This window comes from Mus caroli, chromosome 18, assembly GCF_900094665.2.
Source record: "Mus caroli chromosome 18, CAROLI_EIJ_v1.1, whole genome shotgun sequence".
In the NCBI taxonomy this organism is placed as follows: Eukaryota; Metazoa; Chordata; class Mammalia; order Rodentia; family Muridae; genus Mus; species Mus caroli.
The window spans coordinates 61309701-61330435 of record NC_034587.1 but is presented as its reverse complement, the minus strand read 5'-3'; the positions used below and the strand labels follow the sequence as shown (position 1 = coordinate 61330435).

At 45.1% G+C, this 20735-nt stretch overlaps 1 protein-coding gene across 1 annotated transcript in view; it reads left to right on the top strand.

Annotated features, from left to right (window-relative positions):
- Atp8b1 (ATPase phospholipid transporting 8B1) overlaps positions 1-20735 on the top strand; it is a 138788-nt gene that overhangs the window by 57495 nt on the left and 60558 nt on the right. Inside the window, exon 2 of the mRNA XM_021150778.2 lies at positions 5772-5974. Coding sequence (XP_021006437.1) covers positions 5794-5974 — 181 coding nt within the window. The 5' untranslated portion in view covers positions 5772-5793. The remainder of the gene's footprint in view (positions 1-5771; positions 5975-20735) is intronic.

Below are 20735 nucleotides of genomic sequence, written 5' to 3'. Positions count from 1 at the left end.
AAAAAAAAAAAAAAAAGAGGGAAAAATATCAGGGCACAACCACAATCAAAATCAAAATCAAACTCTAACCATCCAATGTCTGGAATCCACTCATGATATTCTGGGCCCCTTCGAGGAATTGGGTCACTTCTCCAGCTCTGCCCTTTGTAGCATAGACCTTGTCTTCTAGGCTCCAGCTGCCTGCACTCCACTGTTGCTGTTGTTCTTGGCGGTCATCTCATGGTACTGGCATCTTCAAAACTCAGCTGTCTTCCCCTGCAACTAGGCTACACCAATAGTCTCTCATAGGCTCTCTTCATGGTGCCAAGTCTCAACTCCTTTGCATGACCCCTTAAGTCCTGGGCCATCAATTGCAACTGAGGCTGCATCTTCACCAATGGCCTTCCACGGCCTCTCACAGTGCCGAGCCTCAGCTGCTCTTTGTGACCCCTTTATGTATTCAAAACCAGTAACACCTGGGCGACTCTTATACATTACCAGGTCCAGTCATGGCTATCGCTGGAACACAGTCCCTGTGCTCTCAGAAAACACTTCCCAGAAGATTTCACCTCAGTGATGCTCTTCTTAATCACAGCTAATTTCTTAGCTCCAGCTAACCAGCATCAATAGTCCCATTAATGCAAAGGTTTCACTTTAGTAGTTCTGGTATCTTGTTAATCACAGCTGATTCTTCAGTCCCAGCTAACCAAAACCACAGAATCTTCACACTCAAAACAGTAACAGCCCTGATAAGAGTCTTTTTTTTCTCTGAAATTTCACAATCCAGGCCTCCATCTTCTGCACTGTTCTCAACATTATCTTCCAAGCTCCTACAATACATCCCACAGAGCTCTTAACATCCCAATGGCTCTTCCAGCTCAAAGTTCCAAAATCCTTCTACGGTCCTCCCCAAAACATGGTCAGATTGTCACAGATTGTACTATGCTGGTACCAATTTGTCTTAGTCAGGGTTTCTATTCCTGCACAAACATCATGACCAAGAAGCAAGTTGGGGAAGAAAGGGCTTATTCAGCTTACACTTCCAGCTTGCTGTTTATTATCAAAGGAGGTCAGGATACAGGAGCTGATGCAGAGGCCATGGAGGGATGTTTCTTCCTGGCTTGCTTCCCCTGGCTTGCTCAGCTTGCTCTCTTATAGAACTCAAGACTACACAGCCTAGGGATGGCACCACCCACCATGGGTCCTCCCCTCTTGATCACCAACTGAGAAAATGCCCCACAGCTGGATCTCATGGAGGCAGTTCCCCAACTGAAACTCCTTTCTCTGTGATAACTCTAGCCTGTGTCAAGTTGACACACAAAACCAGCCAGTACAGGGAGGAAATGTCATCTTGGGGGCTGGCAAGATGACTCTGCAGTTAAGAGTGCTTGCTGACAAAGCTGATAAGCTGAGTTCCATCCCCTGGTCCCACATGATGGAAGGAGAGAACTGACTCCTGAAGTTGTCTCGTCCTCTGCATGTTTGCCCAAGTGCATGCACATGCACACACACACACACACACACAGACATACATTATTAATAAAAATACCATCATAATTGGCTGTGGATGTGTAGGAAGGTTCCCAACCCCAGCATCCTCACAGCAAGGGAGATGCAACGGTGTCATCCTAGTGATTGTCTGGTGTACATCGTTTCTGGTTACATATCCCAGAAAGAATGAGGGAGGTAACACCCCTAAATCAAAATGGCAACTCTTGTTATTAAGGGACATTTTCCCTTCATAACTACTTCAGCTGGTAGTAGTTTATTTCTCCCCCCTCCCCCCAAATGTGTTCTATTGACCCAGTTTGTTGTGAATTTTATTTGACTTTGGACATTCGATGTTGACCAGTTGTCTTATTGATCTTATTTAATTTCATTATAGCTTTGGGGTCAGCAGGCTTTTTCTTTTCTTTTCTTTCTTTCTTTTCTTTTTTTTTTTTTTTGGTTTTTCGAGACAGGGTTTCTCTGTATAGCCCTGGGTATCCTGGAACTCACTTTGTAGACCAGGCTGGCCTCGAACTCAGAAATCTGCCTGCCTCTGCCTCCCAAGTGCTGGGATTAAAGGCATGCGCCACCACGCCCGGCAGCAGACTTTTTTTTATAAAGGGTCAGAGAGCAAATACTTTAGGGTTTGGGTCCTTATGGTGCCCATAGTAAGTACTGTAGTTGGCGCTGTTTCTGCAGCCATAGGCAATAATGCCTAGATAGATGAGCAAAGATGTTCTAATAGGACTTGGAGAAAGTAGGTGATGGTCCAAGTAGAGCCCCTGGACTATAATTTACCAACTGCTGTCTAGACTACTAGTCCTGTAAGTACAGAATCAAAATTACATCCTCTTTGGCAGATGTGGCACCTGACCTGGGATATTGTGGTGGGCTAGAAAGGTTGCTTCTTACATGCAGTGTCTTCAGAACCTTACAAGAAGCCCTGCTATATTTCCTATGCATGCTACGGTCTTGAACAATGCTTTTTTGATGGTCTCAAAAAAGCCAGCCTCTAAAAGAGCTCTATATTGCTAGACTTTTGACCTTGGCTGTTTTGTTGGTTTGTTTTCGTCTTGTTTGAGTTTCAAGTTTTAAGCCTTCATCCAGTATTGTTGGAATCTGGTAATACCAGGTAGGAGGTATGAACTGGAAGTTGATAGCAAAGAATATTGATAGCAAACACTTCTCTTTGGTATCCTTATCTCCAGATCTTTGCCCTCTGTGTCTCTAGATCTTTGAATGCCAAATAATGTGACTCTGGGTTCCTGTAGAGCAGTGGTTCTTAACCTTCCTAATGCTGCAACCCTTTAATACAGTTCCTCATGTTGCGGCTGCCCACCCCCAACCCTAAAATCATTTTTGATGCTACTTCATAACTGTAATGTTGCTACTGTTATGAGTCATAGTGTAAATATCTGTGTTTTCTGATGGTCTTAGGTGATCCCCACAGGGTTCACAATACGCTGGTTGAGAACCACTTCCGTAGTGATTGTGGTCTAGTCAGGTTCCTGTGTGTTCATACTTGTGAAAGTGCTAGAAAGTATACAAATAATAATGCTATCCCACAGAGGTGACCTGTTCCGTGTCATCGGTAGACGGGGACTTTGACATTACAGTCTAAAGAACGAGAATCCATCATGCTTAGACCGAGGGAAAAGCAGGATCAAAGGACCCGAGGCAAGGAAGATATGTTTGGTTGATGAACTGAGCATCTCTGTGATGTGGATGCTGGTATTCAATCTTCCAAAGCAGGAGATGGAAGTTCAACTGCTGAGTATCAGTCAGGACCAAGCTCTCCTTCAGGGGAGTGTATGAGATACTAAAAAGTGGGAAATCACCATCTAGAAACAGTTTTAGGTGATAAGATATAACACATGTTTCTGCTTCAGTCATAGCCACGTACAAGTTGATTAGTAATGGTCAGAGGTGTGGGTAGCTCAGCCAGAGCAATTTGGGGCCTTTTCAAAGAGAGCGTATTATGTTTATATACTAGGTAAAGCATAGATGCTACTGCATAATAAATCCAAATCAGTTTAATGACTGCACCAGTGACATACACGGATTGATAAACTCACAGAATTCTGAAAAGAAGAAATACAAAGTCCACAGTGAAAATCCAAACCAAACCAAACCAAAACCAAAGCAAACAACCAAACAAAACGCTGGTAGTCTCCTGGCCATTGATGTGTTTACAAAGAAGAAACAAAGCATGCTGATTGGAAGGACACAGAGAGGGAAGGGCCATGCCCATGCTTAAATGTACCACGAAGACTCCATTTGTAAGGGGATGGTAGTCTATGTTTTAGGCATAATTTTGGAGCAGGAAAAGTGTAAAGGGTGGATGAGTCCTTCTGTTTGCTGTTGTAAATAACACTTATCTAACAGTGGACACAATGGCTAACAGTCGTGACTGGCTAATGCTTACTGAGTCCTTGCTATCAGTGACCCACTGCTTACTGAGTCCTTGTTATCAGTGACCCACTAATTGGAGTACTTTGCATTCATCATTCACTTAAAGATTCATTTTTATCTATGTATGTGAGCATGACCACAGGCTTTAGGGTGGCCTCTGGCCTCCAATTCCCAGGAGCTAGAGTGACAGGTGGTTGTGAGTCACCCAGTGTAGGTTCCAGGAACCAAACTTGTGTCCTCTGGAGGGGAAGCAATCGATCTTAGCCACTGAACCTTCTCTCTCCAGCCCCAATCTTTATACTTAAAATAATGCATGCCAGATGCTGGCATTTGCATCAGTAACTGGGACTATTCTGCTTCTATGGGCCTATAGCTCACTATCCTCCCACAATGCATTGTGGCACCACTCAGTGCTCTCTCTCCCGGTCATTTTCTAAATTGACATACACTATTCCAACCGAATGAGCACTGACTCATGCGTATAGTTGACACTCTTTAGTTCCCGGCTTGCTTCTGGTTTTTACTGGTTTAAGTCCCACTAGACTTTTTTTATATGGATTTTCCTCTCATATTAAACTTGAAAATTCTCACACCCATTAATATAAATGCTATTCTAGATGTCCAAGATGCCGGGTTTGGTGTAAATTGTGCACTCATGTCAAGAGTTTCTCTGCAAGCAACTTAAACTTAATTACAGCACATAATAAGCTATAGCACAGAGGTAGAGTACAAGTGCTATTTCCTGGAAAGTGATTGTTGTTGTCACAAAGTTTTCAATATTCCAGAGTCTTGGTTTTCTTCTCAGTAGAGAACAAGTAATAATGACTTCCTCAGGGTGATATGAAACTTTCAAAGGAGCAGTGTTTATGAAGCCCTTAGTCTAGGGACTGGTGTATAGTTAACTCTAAGTGAATGTAGGCTGCTACTGCTCACAATACTCAGTCCATGGCAGACTGACACGTGGGTAAATAATGGCAGGCTGCATGAGTGTCCTCAAGTAACCCAAGGAATTTGTGTAAATATTTTCCCAATATAAATAGAACTCCGGGTATCCTTGTTTCCAGCGTAGAGGTATTTTATGCAGCAGCATACCCTCAAACAAATCCGAGAGAGGGAGGGAGGATGGTGGTGGGAGGAGGGCAGGAGATGGAAGGAGTGTTTGTTTCTTGAAGCAAACCGATTAAAGACTCAAAGTATTAGCATTCACAAGAAACAGTTCTCTTACGGCAGCAGTGTTCCAGCTCTGTCTAAAGTGGGAAATAAAGTTCCATGAAACATATTAATATAATGCAAATAAATGTGTGCTTCTGGGTACCATAAAGCTTTTTTTTTTTTTAACCAGAAAGTACTTGTTGTTACTACATGAATCATGCTTCAATACTGTTAAATCTATTTCACTTTTATTTTAACATTGAGTGTGACCCTACTGAATTTATTACACTAGATAGAGATGGACAATTTGGAATATTTCTTTTAAGGTTTGTGTGGCCTCCTAGAAGGAAAGAATTGAGAGAGATTGAGTCTTATAGTTACATGTTTTTCTTTGTGTGTGTTATGTATGTGGGTATTATATATGGATGCATGTGTATATACAAGTACCAGAAGTGACCATGGGTATCTCCCTCAGGTCCTTCTGCTCCTGTGAGGACCTAAGGAAGCAAATCACAGACTTATAAACTTCTCTTTTTCCCCCTCAATTCTGGTCTGGCACTTAACCAATAGTGTTTTTGTTCTTGTTGCAGAGCAAGTTAAACTTTTACATCACTATTCGTGATATTTGCATTGTCAGCGGCTCAGCGTTCTATAAAAGGGGTCTTCTGACAGGATGCAGCAAGATTCAGCCCAACACGGGAAAGTCACGACTCACTCCTGTTTCCTCCTTTTCTCTCCAGGTAGTTCCAATTTGCCAGCAGAATGAACACAGAAAGAGACTCGGAGACAACATTTGATGAGGAGTCTCAGCCCAACGATGAAGTGGTCCCCTACAGTGATGATGAAACGGAAGACGAACTTGAAGACCAGGGCTCCACGGTTGAACCAGAACAGAATCGTGTCAACAGAGAAGCTGAGAAGAAGAGAGAGACATTCCGGAAAGGTGACTAGGTGGAGGACCTGCTGAGGGTGTACTGTATGTGTGGATGCTCTATGGGGCAGGGGAAATGTACCAAAATTGTCTGGTGCATTCCACGTGGTCTAGGAGGGTATCTTCCTGTCCTCCTCGGGTGGCACTGAGCACGTACCTATCATCCCCAATGTGGCAAGGGTGGAAGCGCATATCTGACAAGTTCTGTCAAGAGAGCAGAAGGTTTGGTTAGTGCATGTAGTTTATGAAGGGGGATTGTGTGTAGAAGAATTGGCTTGCCACGACGCTCAGGAATCTGAAAAGTATACATGCCAATCATAATAATAAATAAAATTTTATTTAAACGATTTGCATTGCTAAATAGCATAAGCACTAAAGTGGCTCCATTGATACTTGAGGCTGGGGATAAGAGCTGGCTCAGTGGATAAGAGCACTTGCTGAGTAAGCATGAAGACTTGAGTTTAAATCCACAGTCCCCTTATAAAACAAAACAAAACAAAACAAATATGAGTATGTCCACTCACGTGCCTATAACCCTAGTTCAGTGTTAGGCAGTGGGGCTGGGGGCTTTCTGGCTGCTAGCTTAGTCTTCTTCAGGGACTCCAGGTTCAGTAAGAGGGAATAAGGCAGAGAGTGGAAGAGAATGGCACCCTGATATCTTCCTCTGGCCTCTCTCTGCACATATGTGAAAGCATACCCAAGCCTACAGTTGATCATATATCATATACTTAGTGTGTCTATGAAGGTTGGCTCCTGTGCCCACAAATCGACAAACACGAGCGGTATCCACATGCAGTTTTCACACTGTGCTGAAATAAATGCACTTTGGCGAATATTCAACCAGTGTTGAAATGTGTCTTTTCTCTGCTCAGCAGAGGTCAGGATATCACACACTGAGGGCAGCTTCCCAAAGAACTCGCAGAGGCAAGGACTCTTTGGAGGAGTGATATTGGAACATTCACATACATTCCGTGACTGTACATTGGGATCAGGCCAAGAGCTCTTTTGTCCTTTGTAATGCTTCCTGATACTTTAGGGGACCTTGGAGCCTCCATACCTTTTGTTCAGTCACTTGTGAATATAAAAACGGCTGTGACCCTCCAGAAAGAATTTTTGTTGGTTATGTTTGCATGTTTACTTTAAAAATATTTGTATTAATTCTTTAAGAATGTTATATGATGCATTTTAATTAATTTCCCCCCAATTCCTCCGTTTAGTTCCTCCCAGACCTGCTGTCACTTTCCTACCCCCTTGGTTTTGTTTCTCCCTTTTCTATTAATTTAATAACCCAATAATTCCAACTCGTACTAGCCATATACTACTGAGCATGCAGCTATCTATGGTCGATCGATCTACCAGGAATCATACCCATAAAGGAAACTGACTCTCCCTACTCCAGGAGCCATAGCTGTTTGTAGCTCCCCAGTTAAGGGTAGGATCTTAGGAACCCAATCCCACTCCTTCCTTGAATTTTGACTGGCTTGATCTAGTACCAGCAGCACTGGTGCTTGGAGTCCTTGAGTGCCTTGGTCCTGTCAGTTCTAGAAGACATGTTGCGCTCTGGTCCTCTCCAACCTCTGGCTTTTACCACCTTTCTGTCATCTTTTCCTTGATGATTCCTGAGCTTTGGAGATGAAGTGATTATAGATGTCCCATTTGTGGCTGGGCACACATTACTGCATTTTGAATACTTTGAGTCTATGCACTAACTACCATCCATTATATTAAGACAAATCTTCTCTAATGGACTGAGAGGGCTACACTACACTATAGGTAAAGAAATACAGATTTAGGAAACAGTCTCACTACCTATGTCAATTCAGCAAAATTATAATAGTAACTTCATTCCTGTGGCCCACAAGCTCCCCAGTCATTGGCTCTCGGCCTGCTTTGCAGAACCAGACACATGTTTCCATCCGTGGAGTGGGACCTGAAGTTTGAGCAGAAAGTAGTTGGTTATTGGCACCACATTCATGCCACCAGCCATTATGCAGGCGGTCATATTATGCATTCTGGTTATTAAGACTACCCCACCCATCAGTCTTCAGAGCGCCTTCTAGATTAAGAGAACCAGCCATCATGGCGGAAACTTCCTGTTCAGTCCCAACTTGGTCTCTCCCTGTCCTGTAAGCTGTGTGTGTGTGTGTGTGTGTGTGTATGTGTGTGTGTGTGTGTGTGTGTGTGTGATCAAAAGAGATTTATTTTAAATGGGTCTTTATTTGCCACGAGGGGCCATCTGCAGCAACCTATGCTTCTTGCCTGAGTCAGGCCAGCTTCAGACATCTCGTCTAGATGACAAGCTTTTCATGCAGAAGGACAGACAGGAAGCATTGTAGGCTTTGCAGACCACACAGTCCTTGCCAAAAGTGCTCTACTCTACCAGTAAAACAGCCACAGACAGTGGCCACTTGGGCAGCAAAATGTGGCTTCCTCGGATCCTTATACGTTCCCTTGTGAACTTACTGGTTCCTGTTGCTTGGCCCTACCCTGGCAAGCAAATGTGACTTTTTCTGTGACTTGTCTGCTCCTGAGAAAGTTGAGTCTTTTCTCTTTGAACTCTAGGCTTGTCTAGGATTCAGGTTAATTTTTTTCTCACTGGATGCCCCAGATTCTAGCAGAAGGAATGGTTTTTCATTGCTGAGTGTGGCTCCCTGTGATGCCCAGCCCTCCAGATGGTCTCCCCAGCTCAGGCCAAGAACCACTGCTTTCCTGAAGTCGTGCCTCCTGTTTTACCCTGCAGGGTAGGGATACCTCCCCTGTCACTCCCTGCCTGATACTTCCCATTTTGTGCTCTGTACCTAGCTCAACGTTCTTTCCTCCCCTGAACAGTTTTCACCTGTCAAGAGTGACAAGTGCCAGGTGCCAGGGGTTGTGGCACATATCTGTCATCTTAGAACACAGGAGGATCACGAGTTTAAAGCCAGTCAGTCCCACATCAGCCTAGGCCACATAACAAGATCCTGTATCAAAAGAATCAAAGAAATATGGACTGGAGCCTGTAATTCCACTTCTATAATGGTATTTCTTTCTGATTCTAGTCACGTTGGGTCACTCTTCATCCTCTTCTCCCTGACGCTGGTGGGGTACAATCCCTGTGTGTGTGTGTGTGTGTGTGTGTGTGTGTGTGTGTGTGTCTATGTCTGTGTGTCTATATACAAAGGGATTTTAAGAGGTCCCATCTCACCACAGCCTACGAGACCCAGAGAGGCTTTCCACTCCTAAGGGTTATCTATCTGCTCCAGCTTCACGTCACTTAAATGAGTTGGATTTCTGGGTTCTCCCTGTTGTCTTCCACTCCGTGAGCACTCTGAGCTCACTGCCCAAATTAGGAAGTATGAAACTCGAAATCTTCGATTGACACGAAGATGAAATCACATTGATCTGGAACGAAGGCAACCTCTTGTTCCAACCGGTCCAAACTGGTACGAGTGGAATGGGGACAAAACTGAAGCGGCCCAACAAGTTAATAGAGAGTTCTAGCTGATTGCCTGGGGTGAATAAAAAACATGCCTCTTCCTCATTCTTTCCTCCGAGGCCCAGCCTGGTATCATAATCTCGGAATCTCTGCAGTGTGTATGTAGATATCTGGGGAGTTGGCAGGAGTTTTGTCTCTGTAGGGTGAAGGGCAAACTTGGCAGTTTGTGCCTAGGGCCACACAATCAGATACATGGTCCAGAGAAGGGACCAGGGTTGGATGCCCACAGAAATGTTGGAAAAACACATCATGGATACAAACATTGCCTCTGTTTTTTTCCAACTTAGCCTGTACTTCATGGTGGTTAGCGCCACTTACTGTTCGTTTAATGATAGGTAATCTTATTCCTAGATTCCTTTCCTTGTTCTATGGACATTGAGGGAGCTTGGTTTTCTAAAAATACAAATGATTGACACTTGTGTGTGCATGTGTGTGATGTATGTGCACGGCAGTGCCCATACGTGCTAGTCAGCTCTGCCGTTTTACTATGTAAGTCGGAGATTGAACTTAGGTGGTCAGGCTTGGTGGACAGCCCCTTTACTTACTGAGACATCTCACGGGTTCATAGTCTAGTTTATATTTTCCTAGGGAAATTTATTGGTTTTCATTTTTCATAACTTCTGTCAAATGACTTTGCCTATGAGTTTTGATACCTGTCTGCCCTCTGCAAGTGCAAACGGACATTCAGTAGATTCCTGCTCTTTTTGTTGCTATTTCTCTGCTGCCCTGTATCCTACAGCTAGCAAGCCATCTTCCCTCCCTCCCTTTCCTGTCTCTGTCTCCCTACTCCCCAGCCCTTCTTAAAGTCCTCTCTAGGTCATTGTCGCAGTCATATGACTGTAACTCTGACCTTCCATTTTGGTTGTTGTTTTGGTGTCTTCCTTGGCATTGTTCTTCGTGGGTTACTTACTACAGACAATTCAATTCTTAGGGACACAGGAGTAAACTGTGACCCACCCACCACAGAGCCTACTAACTCCACCTAGCCCGATGCCAAGGCACCTCGGAGTGCAGGAGCCATGGTTACTTCTTTGATGACATCATTGCCACACTGTCTGTTTTCTTGTTTTAAATCAAGAGAACGCCCTAACCCGCTAAGCTTTCTTTTTAAATGCATGTCAAGCAAGAGTTTTAAGAGACCCATTGAAAGTCCCTTTCCTTTGAAGAGCTATTCTTGTGTGCTGAAAAAAAAAAAAAAAAAAAGGAGAACAAGTGTTAACACGCTCCTAGAATGTTCCAGGAGGAGAGATAAGCTCACCACGTTCACCAAGGTAGCCTTACTCTTGCTTGTTTGCTTTGAGCAAGTGTAGACAAACAACCTGTCGATGCTTGCTGGTTGAATGCATGAGAACACTGGCTCCCGGGACGAGTGTCAGGACTCCAGGCTTCGGTTGCCCCTGGAAACATGGAAGTCTTCTTCCCTCTGGGGTTTAGGGTTCTTTATCAGTATTAGGGGGAAACAGTCAGACTTTGTGGAGCCAGAGCTTTCTGCCATTCCTTGGCTGTGGGATGCTGGGTTTAGCTGATGTCCCCAGACCAGTTCTTTGGGTAATAATTCTTTGCCTTCTGGGAATGCTTCAGAGATGAGATCCTCAGGAAGGAGCATGCTCTGGAGAGGATTTCTGGGTTAATGCAAATGTGGGCTTTTCTGAGCCTAGGAATGGGGTGTGAGCACCGCCTCCCACCTCCTCCGCTGTTGACTTATCTGGTGGTAACTCCAGTCTTGCCTTCTGGCTCTGGCTGGCTTCCCCATTTACACACAGCTTCTTTGCCCCAGGCCACATTCTGACCTAAACTCCACCTTCTGCACTCCATGCCCCAGTCTGCCATTCTTAGGAGCACACTTCTGAAAACCACTATCCACTATCACAGCCTCCCATCCCCCTGGCTTCTTCCCCTCTGTGGGCTCCCTGACTCTACAGATAATGCTGTCTTAAAGGTCACCAAGCACCCGGCCACCAAGCCCAGTGAGCTTTGTATCTCTTCTTCTGGTGCCAGCCTTTCTAACGCTGCCCTCAGAAAACCCTGTCTCCCTCCTTCTGTCCCCCGCCCCCCATTTCCATTCTTTGCATGTCACTGTTCATGTCTACAAACTATCCTGTGACAAAATCAGCCTTTAAACCCATGTCATAGGATCAATTCAGGAAACCAAGGTATTTGCTACCAAGCCTGATGACTGGAGCTCTGGTCCCCCAAATCCACTTGTTGGAAGGGGAAAATGGACTTCCTCAAGTTGTCTTCTTAGAGGACACAAAGATACACACACACACACACACACACAAATGCATAATAAACAAAATAAAATAATTTTAAAAATACTAATTAAAAATGCTCATGTAATAGGTGCAAATGTGTGTCCCTGAGAAGGCTAGATGTGCATTGGTTAAGAGGGAAGACCCCAGACTCAAGCTGTGTAGCCAATCAGGCCTAAGTCCTGTCTTCACTATTGTCTTAGTTAGGGTTTTACTGCTGTGAGCAGACACCATGATCAAGGCAAGTCTTATAAAGAACAACATTTAATTGGGGCTGGCTTACAAGTTCAGAGGTTCAGTCCATTATCATCAAGGAACCTGGAAACATCCAGGCAGGCATGGTACAGAAGGAGCTAAGAGTTTTACATCTTCATTTGAAAGCTGCTAGCAGAATACTGGCTTCCAGGCAGTTAGGAAAAGGGTCTTAAAGCCCACAACCACAGTGACACACCTACTTCAAGGCCACACCTCCAAAGAGTGCCACTCCCTGGGCCAAACACAGTCAAACCACTCCAACTATTTTCTAACTGTCTGGCTTTGAGGAAAGGGCTTTATTTCCCTGTGTTTCAGGGTCCATATCTGTAAAATAGGATTGATATTAGAAGAGATGTTATGGTGGTTGTGAGAATTAAATCAGAAATAAATGTGAAGAGCATGTTTTGGCATGCAGTAAGTGCTCAATAAATATCAGCTGTTGTCACCTCCAGCCTGGATTTTCTTTCTTAATCTCTCTTCATATCCAAGTTACCTTTCCCTGCCCCTCAGCTCCTGCCTTAATTTTTTATTAGCAAATCTTCATCTTGACCCCTTCTTTTTTTCTTTGGGGCATTTGCATTCTGGCTTCCCAGACCGAAGCTGTGGGGTTATTTATTAACTGAGTCCTGCTGCCCAAATCCATGAGGGAGGGAGGGAGAGATGACCGGCTGGATTCCAGCATTCCAGGTGATCAGTTCCTCGGACTGAGAATATTTTGTTATTTGGGGTCTTTTCGGGCTCTGTCACCCCCCCAAGGCTTGTGCTTTCACACAGACTTCTTCAAGAAAGCCAACCAGCACACACACACAGTAACAAGGATGTCACTGAAGCTCGCAGTGAAACTAAAAGTGCCATTTATGTAGTGACTTGTCTTGACAGATTGATCCATGGCAGGGCCTCTGCCCCTAACGGATCCAGGAGGCTTCCTCATGATACAGACCTGCCATCTGAAAGATGAGGAATTGATCGGGAGGGAAGAGCACTTACAGGAAGATCACACACAGAGACTCTGGCAGGAGAGGGAGATCATGGTGGTGGCACACAGAGGAACTGAAATAAAGCCTCTGGCCCCACAGGAAAAATACATACTCACTTCCTCTCCTTCTCAGGACCTACCCTGGAACTATTTAGAAATTGAAATGAATGGTTGGAGATTGTCTGTCTCTTAACCAATCAGGGGGTGCTGTTGTGGCCTGGGGTTCCATCTTTCTATTCTGAGCTAGTTCTAGCTCCCCAAGCCCTGTACTGGCATGGATAAAGAAGGTATTTGTAAGTGCATCAGGGGCTGGAAAGATGACTCAAAGGTTAAGAGCACTGGCTGTTCTTCCAGAGGTCCTGAGTTCAATTCCCAGCAACCATATGGTGGCTCACAACCATCTATAATGGGATCTGGTCCCCTCCCTCTTCTGGCCCGCAGGCATATATTCAGGCAGAACACTGTATACATAATAACTCTTTAAAATAAATTAAATCTTAAAAAAAAAAAAGTGCATCAGACTACATGAGCACTGGGACCAAATGGAGCTCTACCAGAGAAATGTCTGTGTACCAAAGGCGCCCTGGAGATGGGTTTACCTGAATGGAGTAGGTGACTGCCTCCCAGCATGCTCCAGAGTGAGACAGTGGTGACTACTAAAGAGTGGAGGGGACTTCAGGGGAGCTAGGGTTCCTGGTGCTGAATGGATCCTTGGAGCCTGGGTGATGGGGATCGGGGATCAGGCAGCTGTGCACGAACAATGTAAATGTCATCCTGAAGGGAGCCTCTCAGGCAGAAAAGAATAGGGCAAAATAAGCTGTAGCCCCCCTTCCAGGGCTTCCTCTCCATGCCCACACCCCTTTCCTCTTCCTGCCGCTCTTATCATAGAGAAGTATTGTTCTGTACACAGACTCCTCACTAGCCCCTTCTCCTGTTCCTTGGTATAGTTTGGTCATCTTTTCCTCCCTGGTTGATCAGGTTACGCACAGCTAACAGCCTCATTCTTTACTTTGCAGCCAAGCCACTTTGACTTGTTGGTTTGCGCTCTCATCTTTAAAAAGATATAAAACGATAAGCCAGACATGGTGCCAAACACCTTTAATGCCAGCATTTGGGAAACAGAGGCAGTGGATCTCTGTAAGTTCAAAGCCAGCCTGTGTCTACATTAGTGAGTCCCAGGCCAGCCAGGCATGCACAGTGAGACCCGTCTCAAAAAGTAATAGCAATAGACTGTATTCCTTTCAAACGTTCTTCTGACTTGGAACCTTGTTCTGATTTCTGTTTGAGACTGAATGGGTCATTGACAGACAGTACTTATGATGAAGTGTTTAATCACTGGGTGGACAGTATTTAGGATGGCATATTCCATAGTCAACAGGTAAGCAGCTTCTAAGGTGGAATGTTTACCAGTCGAGGGAAGAGATCTATCTCTGTTCTTGGCAGAAATTTAAACTGGATTTAACATTCACGAAACCAGTACAGCTGGACACTTGCTGACAGAGACACCCACAGGAAGGGTCTGTAACTAAAGATATGGGAGTGTAGAGGACCTATTAATTTTATGTGGATCCCAAACACTGAAGTATCAAGGTCTGAGGAAACTGTGCAGTAAACTAGACAGAGAGTTATAATTATTACACATTCACATGTGCAAGTTTCATGTTGTATTTGGCTTTCCTTTTCTGATCGTGGGTAAACCAACATGACCAGTGACTTGTGAAATGGAGGTGGAGGATACTGTCCCTTCTCTAGGAGATAAGTATTGGGGGTGTCTCTTGTTTTTCAGGCATTGCTTTTTGACACTAATTTACTATCTAGCCTAGAGTATGAAGCTCTTGTTCATAGAGACCAAATGCAGCTGATGTTTTTCTCCCTACAAGTTTGGAGCTTCTAAAGCAGATTTCAGGCCTGGAGATATAGCTCAGTTGGTAGAATGCTTACTTAGCCTGCGGAAAACCCTGAGTTCAGCCCCCAGCTTTGTATAAACCAGGCACTGATAGCACACCCTGTAGTCTCAGCACTTGAGAAGTGAAGACAGAAAAATCAGCAGTTCGAGGTCATCCTTGGCTCCAAGGCAAGAGCAAGGATAAACTGTGCTATGTGAGCCCCTGTATCGAAACCAAACAACAGTAATAGACCTTAAATGTTAGGAAGGCACTGGCCCTGGCCCTAACTGGGATTCTCAAGGCCATCTGTGTGGCAGGCTCATCTGTGAAGCATAGAAAGCTCTCTAGATTCCCAGCTCACTCCCTAAGACATTAAGATGGAGGAAAGCTGGATTCTGCCTTAACTCAGCAGAATAGCTCATCTCCTCTCCCTGCACACTGGAGACTGAGCACTGGTCCAGCCAGCACCACTGAGTACTTACTAACTAGGTAGAGGAAGCATCTGGCTGCTCCCCTCTCAAGAATCCCAGAGGGTCTTTAAAAACCTTCAGACCTGGTTAGTTGACTCCGTTGGTCTTCCTGTGGGGTTCTTGTCCCCTTTTAGCGCCATAATCCTTCCCCCTGTTCTTCCATAAGGATCCCCAAACTCCATCCAATGTTTGGCTGTGGGTGTCTGCATCTATCTGAGTCAGCTGCTGGGTGGAGCCTCTCAGATAACAGTCTTGCTAGACTCCTGTCTGCAAACATAACAGACTATCATTAATAGTGTCAGGGATTGGTGCTTGCCCATGGAATGAGTCTCTAGTTGGGCAGGTTATTGGCTGGCCATTCCTTCAGTCTCTGCTCCATCTCCCATTCCTGAATTTCTTGGAGACAGGATAAATTTGGAGTCGAAAAGTTTGTGGATATGTAGGTGTCCCTATCGCTCCACTGGGGTTCTTACCCGGCCTCTTCAGGTTCCATATCCCCAATGCTGAGTCACACAGCTAAGGTCACCCCCATTGATTCTGGGTTGTCTCCCTTATCTTAGAGTCACATCCTGGAGATGCCCCCCCCCCACCTCCTCACTCTGGTCAGTAGCAGATTTCCATTCATTTTTATAGCCATCTGGCCATCTCTCCTGCCCCTCCTCATACCTGATATTGAACCCCCCTCCCCCTCCCCACAGCCTCTCCCACCCTGTTCCCTCCCTCTATCTACCTCAACAGAACCAACTATCCTGGACCCTTGGGGCTCTCAGAGACTGAACCACCAACCAAAGAGCATATCCAGGCTGGACCTAGAATCCCACACATATGCAGCAGATGTGCAGTTTGGTCTTCATGTGGGTCCTGAACAACTGGAGCAGGGGCTATCCCAAAAGCTGTTGCCTATATGTGGAATATGTTCTTCTAGCTGGGCTGCCTTGTCTGGCCTCAGTGGGAGACTCATCACAGAGACTTGATGTGTGGGGGTGGGGGAAATACCTAGGGGGCCCCCACCTGCTCAGAGGAGAAGGAGAGGAGGAGGAAAGGGGGAAGGATTGTGGAAGGAAGTGACCTGCAGGGGGGCAATGAGTGGGATGTAAATTTGATAAATAAAAAAATTAATTAAATTAAGTCTAAAAATGTCAACAAAAACAAAAACCTTCAAACCCACTAACAAGTGTACTTCAGTGAGAGGTTTTTACACTTCAGCCTCACCTACGAATTAGAATCAAATTATCTGGCCTGCCCCAGATATACTAAAGCTGCAAACCCTATGTAGAACATGAGGTCTGGAAGGACTCCTTCCTCATAGGAATGCACTGGGTATGCAGGTATGCTTCTGGAAGTCTAGGACTGTGAGGCTCCATCTGGAGACCCTCGTGCTGTAAGTCTGGGCTCTGGCAGAGCCTGCATCCCTCACCAGGTTCCAGAGGATGCAGCTACCCATACCTGGAGTGCCCAAGTGTGGATTGGTGGCGGTGGCGGCAGCTGCTGCTGCTCCTCCTCTTCCTCTTCCTCCTCCTCCTTCCTCCTTCATCCCTCTCCCTCCTCCACCTTCTTCTTTTCTTTCTCCAGCAGCAAAGAACAACATCTAGGTTTTGTTTTGCTTTGCTCTCAATCTATCGATTATTGAGATTAACCAATTGACTAATGGCAACAGTCACATCAAGCAAATGGACACAATCCATTCCTGAGCCCGCCATCGGCTCTATGCTTTTCAACTTCTCAGAAGTTCTTGTGACTTTTCTCATTGCTGTGACCAAATACTGGACACAAAGTAACCGAAGCGGGAAGTGGTTTGTTACGTGGGGGAAGACAGGGTTGCCGGAGTGTGAGGTAGCAGTTCCCATGCACCCACAATCAGAAGGGACGCGGCAATGAGGGCTGCTCTCAGCCAGCTTTATCCTTTTTATGCAGTCTGGGACCAGCCTATGACATGACACCTACTACCTTTAGGGTGAGGCTTTGCACTTCGTTTAACCCCATCCAGAAATTCCCTCAGAAGCATGTGCAGAAATGCGTCTCCTAAGAGAGTCTAGGGCTTATCAGGCTGTCACTCAGTCTTAGCTCTTCTCTTCACAGTTCTCACTCCGAGCAGTTGTCTTAATCATAAGAAAAGCAAGACCCTCTCTGAACCTTCTCCTTTTCTAAGGTAGAAACAAGAACCTTTCCCCTCATCCACTCCCACCCTCAGCAACACATCTGTGCCTCTGATTCATGCCTGTTGTCCTCAATGGACAAACCCATTCACAGGTCTCATAGATACTTTGAATTCAGTACAACCCCTCAAGTAGGCCCATCTCCCCACACTCTATCAGGCATGTCCTTTTCTTTTTAAAAAATATTTGTATCTATTTGTGTGTCTGTGTGCTTATTAATGTGTGTCTTAGTTAGGGTTTTACTGCTGTGAACAGACACCATGACCAAGGCAACTCTTACAAAATACAACATTTAGTTGAAGCTGGCTTACAGGTTCAGAGGTTCAGTCCATTATCAAGACAGGAACATGGCAGCATTCAGGCAGGCATGGTATAGGAGGAGCTAAGAATTCTACCTTCTATCTTCATCTGAAGGCTGCTAGCTGAATATTGGCTTCCAGGCAGCAAGGATGGAGGTCTTATAGGCCACACCCACAGTGACACACCTACATCAACAGGGCCACACCTTCTAATAGTGCCACTGCCTGGGCCAAGCATATACAAACCATCACAATGTGTGTGTGTAAGTCAGAGGACAACCTGTGGGAGTTGGTTTTCCCCTTTCACCTGTGGGCTCTGGGATAAAACTCATGCCATCTGACAAGGGCCTTTACCTGCTGAGATGTCCCAAGGGTCCCATACATATCTAACCCTTTGACATTGCAACATGACATTGTCATCTCCCATTCAAGTATACTAACTGTTTCTGACCCTGCTTAGCTTCTGAAATCATACAGGACTGAGTGACGATCAGGACAGTGTGGCCATAGACAACATCAACACCAAAGATTATGCTCTAGAACTGTGTCACACACACACACACACACACACATACACACACACATACACATGCACGCACTTGTATGTGCACATGCGTAGTGAGCAGCATAAGGCTTTAATGTTTAACTGTAGGGTTTTGTGTTAGGCAACCTTTCCAAGGCTGCATGCCAGTCAAGCCTACGTTCTAATTTGTCCTTGGTTAATTTTTTCCTCCGTTTTCACTTTTAATTCTTTTTGCCTTCATTGCAGAAAGAGCAAGATAGCTCTTGAAGCTGTTACCTCTCTTAGACCATAGCTCTGGTGGGCCATTGTTCATGCTACCTTTAATGATGGTTCTGGTCCTCTGACACTGGTGGTCTTGTTCCCTTTACATACATCCTCACCGCTTGTGATGGTAACTTCATCCAGACTGTGCCAGTTTCCCCTCTAAAGCCCTCTGATAGATGTCTTGCCATGGGCTTCCAGGCCCCACCATGTGCTGGGTCCTGTCTCGTTGCCTGTTCCTAGTAGGAGTGACTCTGGGGCCCCACAGTGCTTTTCATGTATGAGCCAGGTTGTTCCAGCTTAATGTTCTTGCTAATAACATCCCGCTACCCTGAAAAACCCTGAGACGTTTCTCCTCTTTCTTTACTGGCATAATTATGTGCTTCTAAGACTCAGGTAAGCCCAGGCAGTGGCTTGTGTAGTCCAGAGGCTAAGATGGAAGGATGATAAACTCATAGTTAGCCTGGCCAATGTGGAAAGACCCCACTTCAAAAGCCAAAAGCAAAACCAGAGACATAATAGTCCATACAAGGAATGTCTGTTCCAAACACGTTCCCACCACACCCTGGCTGGACTAGACTTCTCACGGCACCAAGTGTCCACCATTATTTAGTACATGGCCATCTCATGTTAATTTTTTCCTCCGTTTTCACTTTTAATTATTTTTGCCTTCATTGCAGAAAGAGCAAGATAGCTCTTGAAGCTGTTACCTCTCTTAGACCATAGCTCTGGTGGGCCGTTGTTCATGCTACCTTTAATGATGGTCCTGGTCCTCTGACACTGGTGGTCTTGTTCCCTTCACATACATCCTCACTGCTTGTGATGGTAACTTCATCCAGACTGTGCCAGTTTCCCCTTGTGTATAAGTGTGTCTGTGATCCCTACTCTGACTGGACAGTTGGGTTTCTAGAGGGTGAGGTTAAGTTTGATCCACAGATGTTTATCTTTGGAAGGGTTTCATATCTGTCTTACTCCAAATTCATATATTCTGAATTTGTGTGGACATTAGATTCACATAGATGGTTTGTGAGAACTCCATCTGCAATCTCTGCTACTATAGCTTTGGGGTGGGACCTAAGGACTGGCATGTCAAATGAGTGTCCATGTGCTGCTGCTGCTGCTGCTGCTGGCCTGGAACCCCAGCTCTCAGAATCATTGCTGTGGTCATTACATGAGCTGATCTGCGCTTTGTCCATCTACAGTTCCAGAGACTGTGGATGTAGATAGAGGTGAGCCTAATTTAGGAAAAGTAGAAGCCATGACATGTGGTGACAAGTTCCACCCTTTCCCTGAGGCTCATTCTATAAGCTAATGGGCATTCTCTGTTTCTCCCCTTGTGGCCTGTTGGCAGAGCAGCCCCTATGCTAGACCCACACTGGAGTGGAAGAACCCAGCCTAGCTGGGCTGAGAGACCTGAGGTGGGCTGGAGTCTTCCTGCAGACATAGAAAGGATAAGCTGATATCTCTTAACTCCCTCATCTCCCACCCTGGGTCGGTTTGACTCCCTCCCAGGCATGCATCAGAGCCCCTCAGAACATGTGGCTGGAGGGACTACTGTAGTTTTCACTTAGGTGACTTCCATTGCCTGTGCCCATTATTCTGGCTGTCAGAGGCCAGTGCTTCTTTCCTCCTGCCTCTACTTCCCCTTTCAAGCTTACTTCTTGTCTGTCTGTCTGTTTGTCTGTCTGTCTTCCCTTTTAGTTCTCTCTCTTTTTAAAACTTGGGATATTTTTGCTTGTGTGCTTTTTTTTTTTAATTAGGTATTTTCCTCATTTACATTTCCAATGCTACCAAAAATTGTGTGCTTTTTTTTTTTTTTTTTTTTTTTTTTTTTTTTTTTTTTGAGACACGATGTTACTGTGTAGCCCTGGCTAGCCCGGAACATGCTAAATTGATAGACCAGGTTAGACTTAAACCTGAAGCCATCCCTCTGCCTCTGCCTTTTGAGTGCTGGAATTGCAGGCCAACACATCTGGTGCACATCTGGCTTTGGTGTTTTTCTTTTCATGTACTTTACAATCCTGAAAGCTGCAGAGAATGCAATCACCTGGCTAAATGGTTATTTCGTGAACATGTGGAACTGTCCTCATGTCAAGCATGAACGTAAGGCTGATAGCCTGGAGGACTTTCATTTCTACCCTCCCTGTTTGCTCAGAGGAAGCCACCATCCTTCTTTTCTTTAAAATGTTTTTATTACATTTTTATTTATTTGTTTGGTGT